This window comes from Pipistrellus hanaki (assembly GCF_964339955.1).
Source record: "Pipistrellus hanaki genome assembly, chromosome: 10".
Lineage (NCBI taxonomy): Eukaryota > Metazoa > Chordata > Mammalia > Chiroptera > Vespertilionidae > Pipistrellus > Pipistrellus hanaki.
The window spans coordinates 60,701,741-60,714,817 of NC_140512.1; the positions used below are offsets into that span (position 1 = coordinate 60,701,741).

At 36.8% G+C, this 13,077-nt stretch overlaps 1 protein-coding gene across 4 annotated transcripts in view; it reads right to left on the bottom strand.

The window, feature by feature from the left end:
• The window catches only part of PTPRZ1 (protein tyrosine phosphatase receptor type Z1), a 170,684-nt gene that overhangs the window by 76,037 nt on the left and 81,570 nt on the right, over nucleotides 1-13,077 (bottom strand). For all 4 annotated transcript variants that reach the window (XM_084897130.1, XM_084897131.1, XM_084897129.1 and 1 more), the window contains exons 3-6: nucleotides 11,429-11,608; nucleotides 5,708-5,859; nucleotides 1,812-1,907; nucleotides 1,256-1,322 (exon numbers count right to left, since the gene is read on the bottom strand). In XM_084897130.1, coding sequence (XP_084753256.1) covers nucleotides 1,256-1,322; nucleotides 1,812-1,907; nucleotides 5,708-5,859; nucleotides 11,429-11,608 — 495 coding nt within the window. The remainder of the gene's footprint in view (nucleotides 1-1,255; nucleotides 1,323-1,811; nucleotides 1,908-5,707; nucleotides 5,860-11,428; nucleotides 11,609-13,077) is intronic.

The window sequence follows — 13,077 nt, forward strand, 5'->3', positions numbered from 1 at the left end:
AAATGGCAATAAAACTGGCATATACATAACCTTCTTACATATATCATCACTACATAGTGTTAGATGCTTCATCTTTACACCAGGAAGATGCTAGAAAGATTATTATACATATAAAAGATATTCATAAATTATATGACCATTTTAATAAATACAGAAAAATTATTTGATAAGATTCAATACACTTAGTGGAAAACAAAAACAAAAGCTTATTCTGATGATTATCTTCAAAAGTCCATCCTATATAATAGAGGTAATATGCAAATTGACTCTCATAAGATGGTTACCTACAACCAGGCCAGCAGGAGAGTTAGAGAAGGATGACCAAATGATTGAACTGCAGGCTGCTTGGAGCGACCAGGCTAGTGGGGTGGCCATGGGGGGTGGGGCAGTTAGGGGTGACCAGGCCAGCAGGGGGCGCAGTTAGGGGTGACCAGGCCAGCAGGGAGGGACAGTAAGAGGCAAGCAGGCTGGCGGGGAGGGCAGTTAGGGACGACCAGGCCAGCAGGGGGGGCAGTTAGGGGTGACCAGGCCAGCAGGGATGTGCAGTTGGAGGTAATCAGGCTGGCAGAGGGGGCACTATAGGGCGGCCAAGCCAGCAAGGGGGGCAGTTAGGGGCAATCAGGCAGGCAGGAAGGTGAGCAGTTAGGAGCCAGTGGACCCAGATTGTGAGAGGGACTGCTGGTTTAGTCCCAATCCCTGGGATCAGGCTGAAACCGGCAGTTGGACATCCCCCGAGGGGTCCCGATTGGAGAAGGTGTAGGCTGGACTAAGGGGATCCCCTACCACCATGTATGAATTTCATGCACCAGGCCTCTAGTATGTATATAAATACACATACATGTATAATACAATAATAAATATTGATTTAACTTGCTAGATATATAAGAATATGGGACTTTTATTCAAAACAGAGAATTCCTACACCACCCCCCCCCCCCCCCCCCCCGCCAAAAAAAAAAAAAAGGATATAGTTTTCCTAAGTATTTCATCTGGTCTTAGAATCCTGAAACAATCTGGCTTTCCTGGCTCCTTGGATAGTCCCATTTTTGTTTCTGCATTTTCCCAGAAGCATGTCCCAGTAGCACGACCACTGCCTTGGGCATTTTGTGTGCCATCCCTCACTCATGCAGGAAGCAATCTCCCAGCGAGATTTGTGTGTAACTCATTCTCCCACCCAACTGATTTTTGTAATAATGTAAAAATTCGTAAGTACCCCAAGCAGAATCTAGAAGATGTCTTCAAATAGCTTACTTACCAAAACGACCAACTTTCTCGACTCCATCAATAATTGCTTTGTAATCCAAATTTTCCTCTATTCCAATCTGTTAAAGAAGAATGACATTCTAAAAATGGGATAAACTGTTTGATTAAGTGTTCACTACAATGTAAAGATTAGTGATTTGCATTTTAAGTAGTCAAAAGTAATGTTCTCTAAATTGCTCACTTTTTTTCCACAGCAAGGTACAAACAAATGCAACATAAACCTTTTAAATCTCTTCAACTTTCCACCAAGAGAAGTACATTTTAAAATGTCATGACTCACAGTCTCTGCTATATCATTACGACATTTCGCCTATACAAAGAGGCAAATTGGTGCTCTCAGAACATACAGTTCAAGCTGGCAGGCAGTGAGGTACCCAACAAATGTGTCCAAGAGGCCCTTTCAACTACCCAGCCAAGAGGTGGTTCTCCCAGTTAGCATTCTACTTGTGAGCTCTTCTACTGGTTCCAAAGAACGTTTTGATATTTCACGTCAATATTTCATGTGATTCAAAAATTGAGTTAGTGTTAAATCTAAGTATAATGATTACCTCAAATAAAATAGATAATGCTCTTATCTTCCCTTTTCCTTTAACTGCTTCTTCAAAGCTTGAGAATTGGTCCACATCAAAGCAGTAGATTTGCATCTGTAAATGTAACAATGACGGCTTTAGTATATAGAAAGGCTTCACAAAAGTGAGCAAAGAGACAATAAAATGATTTACCAATTCAATCACTTCTACCTGAAAAATTTTCTAAACTGTATAATTCTGTACTCTGCATATTTAAAAATAATTTTTCAATTTTGTGTACTAGTATACATAACTGCATTTACTATCATTTCTCATCCTGCAATGAGGAAGGAAACACAAGTTAGATGATATACTGTAACTGAAATAACACATTGAGATTACCAGGTGGCATTAAAGTAATAATTTCTAGAACAATTATCAAATGCAATAAATGATCAAATATTATTTAAACTATTTTGCTGGTATTCTTTCAAATACAGTTTCATTCTTTTTTGACTGGACATGCCTTTCTTGATGGTCTGAGGGTTAGTATTTTTGAACTTTGTCTTCCACTCTATTAATTGTGAAATTCTTTAAGACTTTATTTCCACCTAAAAAATGCTAGGAGTTTTAATTTCTTGTTTTGTCTTCTCTCTGGGTATGAGGCTACACCTTGTTAATTTCTACTTTAGCCTATATATCTGTTGATAGATTCTAGTCTCACTTATAATTTGGTGATCCTCATGCTGTGGGCTTGGGAATAAGGTAACTCAGTTTAGAACATAATTAAGGAAAGAACAGAACGCCTCTGAGAAGGTTAATGTGCAGTAGGGCTGTGATCGGAGAAATAGTGGGTGTGAAGCAGGGGGTGGCAGTGGCTCCTGTCTTGAGTGATCCCCAAAGCCTTTCAAAGAGAGAATTTCTAAGCTGAACCCAAAAGGATGAGAAGCTTTCAAGCTCAGAGCTGAAAAGGCAGAAAGATGAGCTTGTGTTCAAGTTAGAGGGACCAGGTTGGGAAAGGCCAACAGGCAAGCAAATATGAGAAGTGGAGGAAATGGGAAGAAATGGGTGGTGATTTCAGCTGGGCATATATGACGGGAGAGGAGAGGTGATGCTGGAGACGTAGGCAGGGGGCACACCAGGCAGGTATGTGATGCTGTCCCAGCCTGCATGCAGTTTGGTCTTGAGAGCAATGACAAATCCTGATGCATTTCATCTAACAGGGTGGGGAAGGAGCAGGATGGGGGTAGGGGAAAGGGGAACGTGGAAGACATTAAGACTAGAGAGAAGGAAACCAGTTCAACATTCGAAGGAAGAGACAAAGGTGGTTTAAATTTTTATCTGATCTCCCACTTCATTTAGGGGCAGAATGGAGAAGATCTGTCTGTAGCAATGCAGAAAGACCAGAAAAATAGAACAAGTCCAGGATGCCCCTCAGTTTCCTGTTTGCAAAATGATATGGAGAGAATTTACACAAGCAAACATCAAACAAACAATACCACTGAGAGAACACTCGAGGGTCTTTTCAAATAAGAAAAATATATGAAGGTTAGTGCACAGACTCTCTACTGTTTATTTTGCTGGTTCAGAACTTATGTTGTTGTCAAGAGTTTTTCTTGACTTTTAAAAAAATTTTATTGAATTTCCTGAGGTGACATTGGTTAATAAAATTATATAGGTTTCAAGTGTATACTTCTATAATACATCATCTGTACCCTATATTGATTTTCATCTCTGTTCTAAATTGTGAGAGAGCTAAACTCTCAGAAATGAGAATGTTATGTGTGTTTAATGAATTTACTTTTCTTTCACAAACCAAATTTGATACTGTATTTTCTTTAAGAATAGTTAATATATCTATATATATATAAAACCCTAATATGCAAATAGACAGAATGGTGGAATGGAACAACTGGTCACTATGTCAGGTGCTAACCACCAGGGGGTACTCATGGAACATGGTGGGTGTCACCTGTGGCAGGACTGTGGAGCAGGTAAGCACCTTGAGGCACGATTGGGGCAGCAGCCACAGCTCACACCCACTGCTGGTGCCAGCTCCAATGGTTCCATGCTGTCACAGGTGCAATTGGGGCCGGCACAGTCAGCGCATGGAAGTGGCGGTGGTGTTAGTGGCGCTGATGGCAGACGGAGAACTGGGGGTTGCAGTGGGAGGGGCTGGGCAGGGGTATGAAGGATGGGCCGAGACCTACCCCTGTGCCCACCACAGCCTCATGGCCCACAGTTCCTTTCAAGGTGCACAAATTCATGCACTGGGCCTTAGTTTAAAAATAAATTACAAGCTATAAATCTGAATGTGCTTATCCACATTAAAAATGATCTTTAGTCCTTTAAAAGATCATTCATGCTAGTCTTATTGTTATTATCAATATATATTTTGGATTATAAATTCATAGTTTCATTATAAGTAATTTAGAAAACATGGGAATTTTATGTTAATCAGCTTAACAATGACCCACAACCTTCGGACCAACTAGAAAACATGGGAATTTTAAAGAAGGCACCTATATGCCATCACAAAGGGAAAAATCATTGTTAATGTTTTCTTAATTTCCCTCACTTATTTTTATATTAGTAATAATCCATCTTCTCCTTTAATCTCATAATAACTGCATAAGATAGCTGTTACTACTATTATATGAATTTCACAGAAGAGAACTGGAAGCTTAGGTAAAGTAAATAATTTCTACAATCTCATGTCTTTAACTAATAACTAAAGTAACAATAATTTGTACAATGTTGTGTCTTTAATAATTAAATGGTGAAATCCATATTGAAACTTAGTGATTCAAACTTACTCTCAGTCACTAGTTTTCATATTTCACAAAATAGAAATAATGCCATGTTCACCATTTTCTTTTCTTTTTTAAAAGCATTAAAATCTTTAAAAAGTAAAAAGCATTACTATCTATGGTAATATCTTATGATGAACCATCTTTGTGTAAATCATACAAGAATATTATTTTTACAAGATATATAATATCCCATCATAATGTATTTAATCAATTTCTTTTGTTTCAACTTTTTATTACTGTAAAAACTCTTTGCACATACATTTTTTAGTATATCTATAATTATATTTTATTTTTTATTTCATTTTATATTTTATTGATTCTTTACAGAGCGGAAGGGAGAGGAATAGAAAGTTAGAAACATCAATGAGAGAGAAACATTGATCAGCTGCCTCCTGGGGATGTGCCCCCAACCAAGGTACATGTCCTTGACTGGAATCAAACCTGGGATCCTTCAGTCCACAGGCTGACGCTCTATCCCCTGAGCCAAACTGGTTAGGGCTAATTATATTTTAGATTAAATTGCTACAAATTGAAATGATAGATATTGGCAATAAGCTTATTAAAGCTCTTGATAAAAACAGCAAAGTGCATCCAGAAAGTCTACCAATTTATACTCTCTAGACATGTATAAAAGTATTAATTCATCCCACATTTATGACTTATTATAATTATATTTATCTTGCCAATTTTAAAGCTGAAATTTTTTTCTCATTTTACTTTGCATTCCTTTGATTCTCCAGTATAATGATGAAGTCCCCTTACCCTCCCCCTTTTTTTTCCCTACAGGGATATGAATAAATTTCATTTATTCATTTACTCATAACCATTTATCATCAATATATAATGTGACATTCTGGGTTACCAGGAAGTGAAAAACTAAATTTGGGTATTATTTAACTTAGTCTGGTAAGGAAGACAGATATTAACAAAGCAAACAAGATATAACTGCACAAATTATAACACTTGATAACAAATTAATATAATAGTATGCTTAATAAAATCTCAATGAATAGAGGAAAGAATCAGAGGGAACTCAGAGGAGAATGATTAGGGGGATCTTAGGATGGCTGTGCATGGATGCAGAGGGCGACCAGTCCAGATTGGAGCACCAGCAGAACTTACCTCAAGTGGAAATTTTTGTCCTTCCAAACTATGTTCTGATCCATCGGAAGACATGTTGCATTTTCCCCAGTGAAAAGTGATCTTGCTTGCTTTGAACACCGTTTCTGAAACTCCTCCAACAAGCTGGTAGTCATTAGTGAGATTAATTTCCACTAAAAACACATACACAGACAAAAATGAAACTGCATTTAAATTTCTAAAAATCAAAATTACAAATTTCAAGTAAAATTTTCTCCTATTACAGGTACATTAATGTCTTTGACTAATTAAAAAAATTAAGTTGCCACTTTGGAAGCTGAACTGTAACTCTGCACAATATAATCAATATATCTTATTGCCTAAAATGTAAACTAACCGGAAGACCTTAAGTGCTGTGGGACCCTTTAGCAGAAGACAGCCAGCCAGTCCACCTGCCCTGCTTCTCTGGTGTCCTGAGATGGCCCTTACCCCAAAGGCATGTGACAGTGAGAGGACAGAGTGAAGGGCGAAGGAACAGAAGAGTGGACAGGAGAAAAGTCTTCCCTTGGGAGTGCTCCCCACCTTCTCACGTTCAGCTCATTTCTACTCGTTACCAGGCTGCTGTTTCTGTCTCCCCTTCGTACCCCTCCATGTATCACCCCAGGCTTCGTCAAGCAGTGTCCCAGGCTGCGGCAAGGCAGGTGGAAACCCAGACCCATTGAGAGGTTTTAGCCATCTCATGTTTGAATCCTGAGCAACAACTTTCAGAATCTTAAAATCTCTTAATTTGAATTCCATATCAGATATCATCTGACAGTATTTTAAGAGTTGTCTGGAGATTAAGGATTCTCTTGAGAGCTTAATATATGATGGTGAAATCTCTCAATGAGATTTAAACAGTTTATGTTCCATGAAGCAGACACCACTGTTGGCATTAGGGACTTAATCCAACATGCTGGTACAACCAACTGGAGATATATAAACTTCCATTAATAACAACAATAATAACAATACAATAACAATAATGGTCAACATTCTTTTTTATTACTTACAATGTGCCGTGTATTACACTAATTTACATGTATTAAATATTTGCTACTCACACATCCTAGGAAGTAGGAGACATAATTATTATCCTATTTTACGGATAAGGAAATTGAGTCACAGAGAGTAACCGGATCAAGATTTAATGCTGTACTTTTTTTTAAAAAAAAAGTATATATATTTTTTTATTGATTTCAGAGAGGAAGAGAGAGGGAAAGAGAGATAGAAATATCAAATGATGAGAGAAAATCATTGATCGGCTGCCTCCTGCATGCCCCCCACTGAGGATCAAGCCACAACCTGGGCATGTGCTCTGACTGGAATTGAATATGACCTCCTGGTTCATAGGTCGACACTCAACCACTGAACCACACTTGCTGAGCTTAATGCTGTACTTAAAAGTTAGTAGTAAACTCACAACTGCCCTGTGCCCAAGAGTCGGGGGTGGTGGGGGTGACTGGAAAAAGAAGGTGAAGGGATCAGCTAAAGAAAATATATGCATACCCCACAGACCCCGTCTATAATTTGGTGAAGGCCCAGGAAGGGGGAGATGGGGTGGGTGCAGGTGGAAAAGTGGGGGAGAGGGAAAGAACACCTAAAATAATGTCAACATTAAACATTTTTAGTAAAAAATTGCAAAAATAACTAAACAGGAATGGCTCATCAAGTGTTGGCTGCACTCCACTGAGAAAATACAGCAGAGGACATGCCTCATGGTTTCATAAGAGCCTTCAAAGCTGGTGCTTGAAAGTTTGGAAATGGTGGCAGAGTAAATTGAAGCTACACTGATATTCTCCCACCAAACTGGATTTTCAACTAAAATACAGAAAAACCACCCTGAATAATCAACTGAGGATTAGCTGCATAGAATCCTGATAACCAAGGATGGAAAGTGGGGGTGGCATAGAGACTGGTAGGAAGTGCAGAGGTGGGAGAGGGCTGGCCAGGCACCTACAGGCAGCAGCTGAAGTTCCAGAGGGACACCTAGCTAGGGAGGCTTCTCATGAAGAACTCTGGGGTCTAAACCCCAAGCTGGGCTCTGCAGCCCAGAGCAGCACAACTGAGAAAGGTGTCCACATAACACCTGGCTGTGAAAAGCAGCAGGGCTGTGGTCTACCAGGGGAAAATGGCTGGAATGCAGGCACCCTCAAAATATTAGCAAATTGGATCCAGCAATTTGTTATTAAAAAGATCTTACACCATGACCAAGTGGGACCTATTCCAGGGATGCAAGGCTGGTACATTATTTGCAAAACAATAAACTTGATATATCACGTAAACAAATTGAAGGACAAAAATCATATGATCATGTCAGTAGATGCACAGAAAGCATTCCACAAAAGCCAACACCTATTTTTGATGAAAACTCTCTGCAAAGTAGGAATAGATCATACCTCAACACAGTAACAGCCATATGTAACAAACTTATAGCCAACATCATACTCAATGTGCAAAAACTATCATTTCCCCTAAGAACAGGAACAAGTTAGGGATGTCTGCTTTCACCACGACTTATTCAACATAGACTGGAAATCCTAGCCACAGCGATCAGACAAGAAGAAAACATAAAAGGCATCCAAATGGGACCAGAGGAAGTAAAATTGTCATTATTTGCAGATGACATGATATTGTACATATAAACCCTAAACACTCCACCAGAAAACTACTATATTTAATAAGTGAATTCAGCAATGTAGCAGAATACAAATTTAATACCCAGGAATTAATGACATTTTAAATATATATATTTTACTGATTTTTACAGAAAGGAAGAGAGAAGAATAGAGAGTTAGAAACATCAGTGAGAGAGAAACATAGATCAGCTGCCTCTTGCACATCCCCTATTGGGGATTGAGCCTGCAATCAAGGTACATGCCCCTGACCACAATCAAACCAGGACCTTTCAGTTCATAGGCCAATGCTCTGTCCACTGAGCCAAACTGATTAGGGCTCAATGGCATTTTTATACACCAATGATGTATTCTCAGAAAGAGAAACTAATAAAACAATACCATTTACATTAGAACAAAAAAAGATACTTAGGAATAAACTTAATCAAGGAGTTCTGTAGAATATTGTACTCAGAAAACTACAGGGCATTGAAAAAAGAGAGCAAGACATTAACAAGTGGAAGAATATACCAATTCATGGATTGGTAGAATTAACATTATTAAAATGTCCATACCACCCAAAGCAATCTATAGACTCATTGCAATCCCTATTAAAGGGCATATTTCACAGATCGAGAATAAACTCTCCAAAAATTTATATGGTATAATAATAAAATAAAACCCCCACAAATAGTTTTAGCAATCTTGAGGAAGAAGAACAAAGTTGGAGGAATTACAATACCAGATATCAATATCAAATGATACTATAAAGCCACCATAATCAAAACAGCCTGATACTGGCAAAAGAATAGGCATATAGATGAATGGAACAGAAGAGATCCCAGAAATCAACCCAAGCCTTTATGCTCTATTAATATTTGACAGAGTATGCAAGAGCATACAATGGAGTCAAGACAGTCTCTTTAATAAATAGTGCTGGGAAAACTAGACAGGTAGTGCAAAAAAATGAAACTAGACCACACTAAAAATGGATAAAAACTTACATGTAACTCATGAAACCATAAAAATCCTAGAAGAAAACATAGGCAGTAAAATCTCAGACATTTCTCATGGCACTATGTTTACTGATACATCTCCTAGACCTAGGGCAAAGGAAACTAAAAAGAAAATAAACAAATGGGACTGCATCAAAATAAAAACTTATATACAGCAAAAGAAACTATTAAAAAATGAAAATAGAGCCCACTGTACAAGAGAATATATTTGATAATGATACATCTGATAAAGGATTAATATCCAAAATATATTAGGGACTCACACAATTTATCAAAAGGAAGACAATCCAATTTTAAAAAATGGGCCAACCTAAATAGACACTTCTTCAAAGTGAACATACAGATGGCCAAGAGACATATGAAAAAATGCTCAAAGTCACTAATCATCTGAGAGCTGCAAATTAAAACGAGGTATCACCTCACACCTGTCAGAATGGCTACCATCAACAAATCAACAAATGGCAAGTGCTGGCGAGGTTGTGGAGAAAAGGGAACCCTAGTACACTGCTGCTGGGAATGCAGACTGGTGCAGCCATTATGGAAAACAGTATGAAGTTTCCTCAAAATATTAAAAATGGAACTGCCATTTGACCTAGTGATTCTACTTCTAGGAATATATCCCAAAAAACTTAAAAACCAATAGAAAAGAATATATATATCCCTATGTTCATAGCAGAACAATTTACAATAGCTACGATTTGGAAACAGCCCGAGTGCCAAAAAAAAAAAAAAAAAAAAAAAAAAAAAAAGCTGTGGTACATTTACACATTATGGCTGTAAAAAGAAGGAAGTCTTACCATTTTGCAACAGCATGGATGGACCTGGAGAGTATTATGCTAAGCGAAATAAGCCAGTCAGAGAAAGATAAGTATCACATGATCTCACTCATATGTGGAATCTAATGAACAAAATAAACTAATGAACAAAATAGATTCAGAGACATAGAAGCATGGAACAGACCGGCAAATTTCAGAGGGAAGGCAAGATGGGAGATTAACCAGGGAACTTATATGCATAAATGCATAACCCATGGACACAGACAATAGTGTGGTGAAGGCCTGGGAGGGGTGGGTACGGGATTGAGAGAGTCAATGGGACATCCATATACTTTCAATAATATAGATGCATTAAAAAAACAAAAACAAACAGTACTGGAAATGTCAAGATTTACAACAATATAATTTTATGAATTTAATGAAGAATATATTATAATATAGTAATTTTCTTAATTTTTTATTCAACACATATTTACTGAATACTTATTTAATCTGCATTAGGCATTGATATAGAAAAAAATCCTACCCTTATGGAATTTAAAACTAAAATGCCACATTCAAATAATTATATTATTAAAACATGGAAAATAGAGAAAAAATTCACTAATGATAAACCACCTCAACATTACCATTATTACAATTTTCAATATTTTTTCCAATCTCTTCCCCATAATTACATTTGTTTTATCTAACTTCTTGACATACATACAATTTTATTTAAAACATATCAGAGAAAAAAGATGTTCATATTTTGAAAACTATTTTTTTAACTTATCATTTAGTGGAATTTTTATGTTATTATAATTTGCATGTTTTTAAAAACAGTGTCAAGAAAAAGCACGTTGAGAGTGCTTCCTAAGAGTTGTATATAATTTTAAACTTTTGTGTAGAAACGCTAGTAATTTCTTAAAATTCAATTATAGTCAATTGCTTTTTTTCTTATCCAATTATTGAATATAGTCTGAGGTTTAGCAGACAAATCAAACTATAATGCCCAAGAAAAAGAAATCCTGATTGGCTAAGTGATTAACCAGTGATGGAATTATTAGATTACATTAATTATATATTACAGTATATTTATCACATCTTCTAGTGGAGGCATCATGAGGTAACTACTTTGGTGATTTTATTATTTTGTATACATTTTCAAAATGTCTAAACTTTGGATTTTCTATGCTCTGTTTGGTTTGTTGTATAGATAGTTTATGTCCAGTTCATAGTACATTATAAAAGACAATTCAAATGAAACTAATCTGAACTTCCTCTAGGTCCAATAAATATATTAAAAAGTCACACACAAAAATGCAAACATGTTACCTGTTTTCCCATTGTTATGAATGAATGTGTTTTCCAAAGATGTTTTATCCCAACCCTGAAATTTAAGTTTCTTAAGATTCACATTTACTTGTGTAATATCTTCATCAATATTGATAGGAGATTGTTTGGGGCTATTACATGTTGGATATTTCTTTCCCCAATTTTTTTGATTCAGTGCTCCTAGGAAAAGAAAAGGGTAAGAAGATAGTTTCATAAATTACCATGCAAAAGCTAAATTTTATATTATAAAGTAATGAATCCATTACATGAAAATATATATAATAGGAAGAAAATTCAGACATCTTTGAACCAATTCATAAAACAATTGTGCCTAGAGTTAGATTCTGGATTTTAATATAATGCACTATAAAAAAAAAAACAGGCCTCTAGGACAACCACATCAAGTACAGAGATCAACAGCCTTTCTTTAGCCACCACACTCTCTCCCAAATCAGCAGAAAACCTGGTTGTCATGTAAGTCTTAGCCCATGTTTGAGCAAGGCCAAGGTTTTCCATGATTGATGTTGAAGGAAATGATAAGTAAACAAACAACCTGCATCCCCCCTGTACCTGCAGTCTATGCAATCTACTTCTTGTGATAAAACAGCAATTTTCAAACAGTGTGCTGCAAGAATTTTTTAAACATGCAATACCTAATTATTTAGTGAAGGGCTCTGACCTCTTTTTCCTAGATTGTCAAATAAAAATATGACAACAGTCAACACAACAGTAACTATCCGGTATGAATGCCCTGTCTTGAACCATAAATAAATAGGTCATATAATCTTGTTGGTCACATCAACATCAATGATGAGAGAGAATCATTGATCACCTGTCTCCTGCATACCCTCCTACTGGAGATTAAGCCCACCACCTGGGCATATGCCCTGACTAGGAATTGAACCATGACCTCCTGGTTCAGAGGTTGATGCTCACCCACTGAGCCATGCCAGCTGGGTATGATTCATTAATTCTTGGTACCAGAAATCCTTTATAGGCACCTGAATTTTTAAAAAGTCACTTTGGAGTAAAAAAGGGTAGGTAATTACTATTATTTTTTTAAATCATTCAAAATTATACCTACTATTTTGTCAGATCAGCAAAATATATTTTTTTGGGTTTGCCCAAAAAGTTTTGTGACACACTAAAATTACTGTGAAAAAGAACTCAGTGTGGAAGGACTTTCATGCAAGCTCTCGTAATGTGGCAAAACTAGCTTTGCATGATCCATTTTATATATAATTGTGCATTAAATTATATTCCCATAAAATATAAGCATGTAAATATAAATATTAATATTATATAATACACTTATATGTGTAATCGTATATACCCATAATTTAGCTCAGGAAAAAAATAATAATCAGTCATACCATGAAACTGCCTATATAGCCAGGGGCGATTAGGTAATTCATCCCCTAGTGAGGCATCTACCAAAATTGACAGGTGTTAATTTTTTTTTTAAACCTAACTCTATTCCTAGAGAGCACTTGAGTATCAGACGCTTTAAGTATGCACCGTGATGCACATGTCAGCTTCCAGTAAGGAGTAATACTATGCTTATTTCACTGTAAAGAACATTGGCATGAGGACATAAAACACTGCTCATGTTACCGTGTGAGAGCAAGAGGAGCAGAGAAAATGCAGCA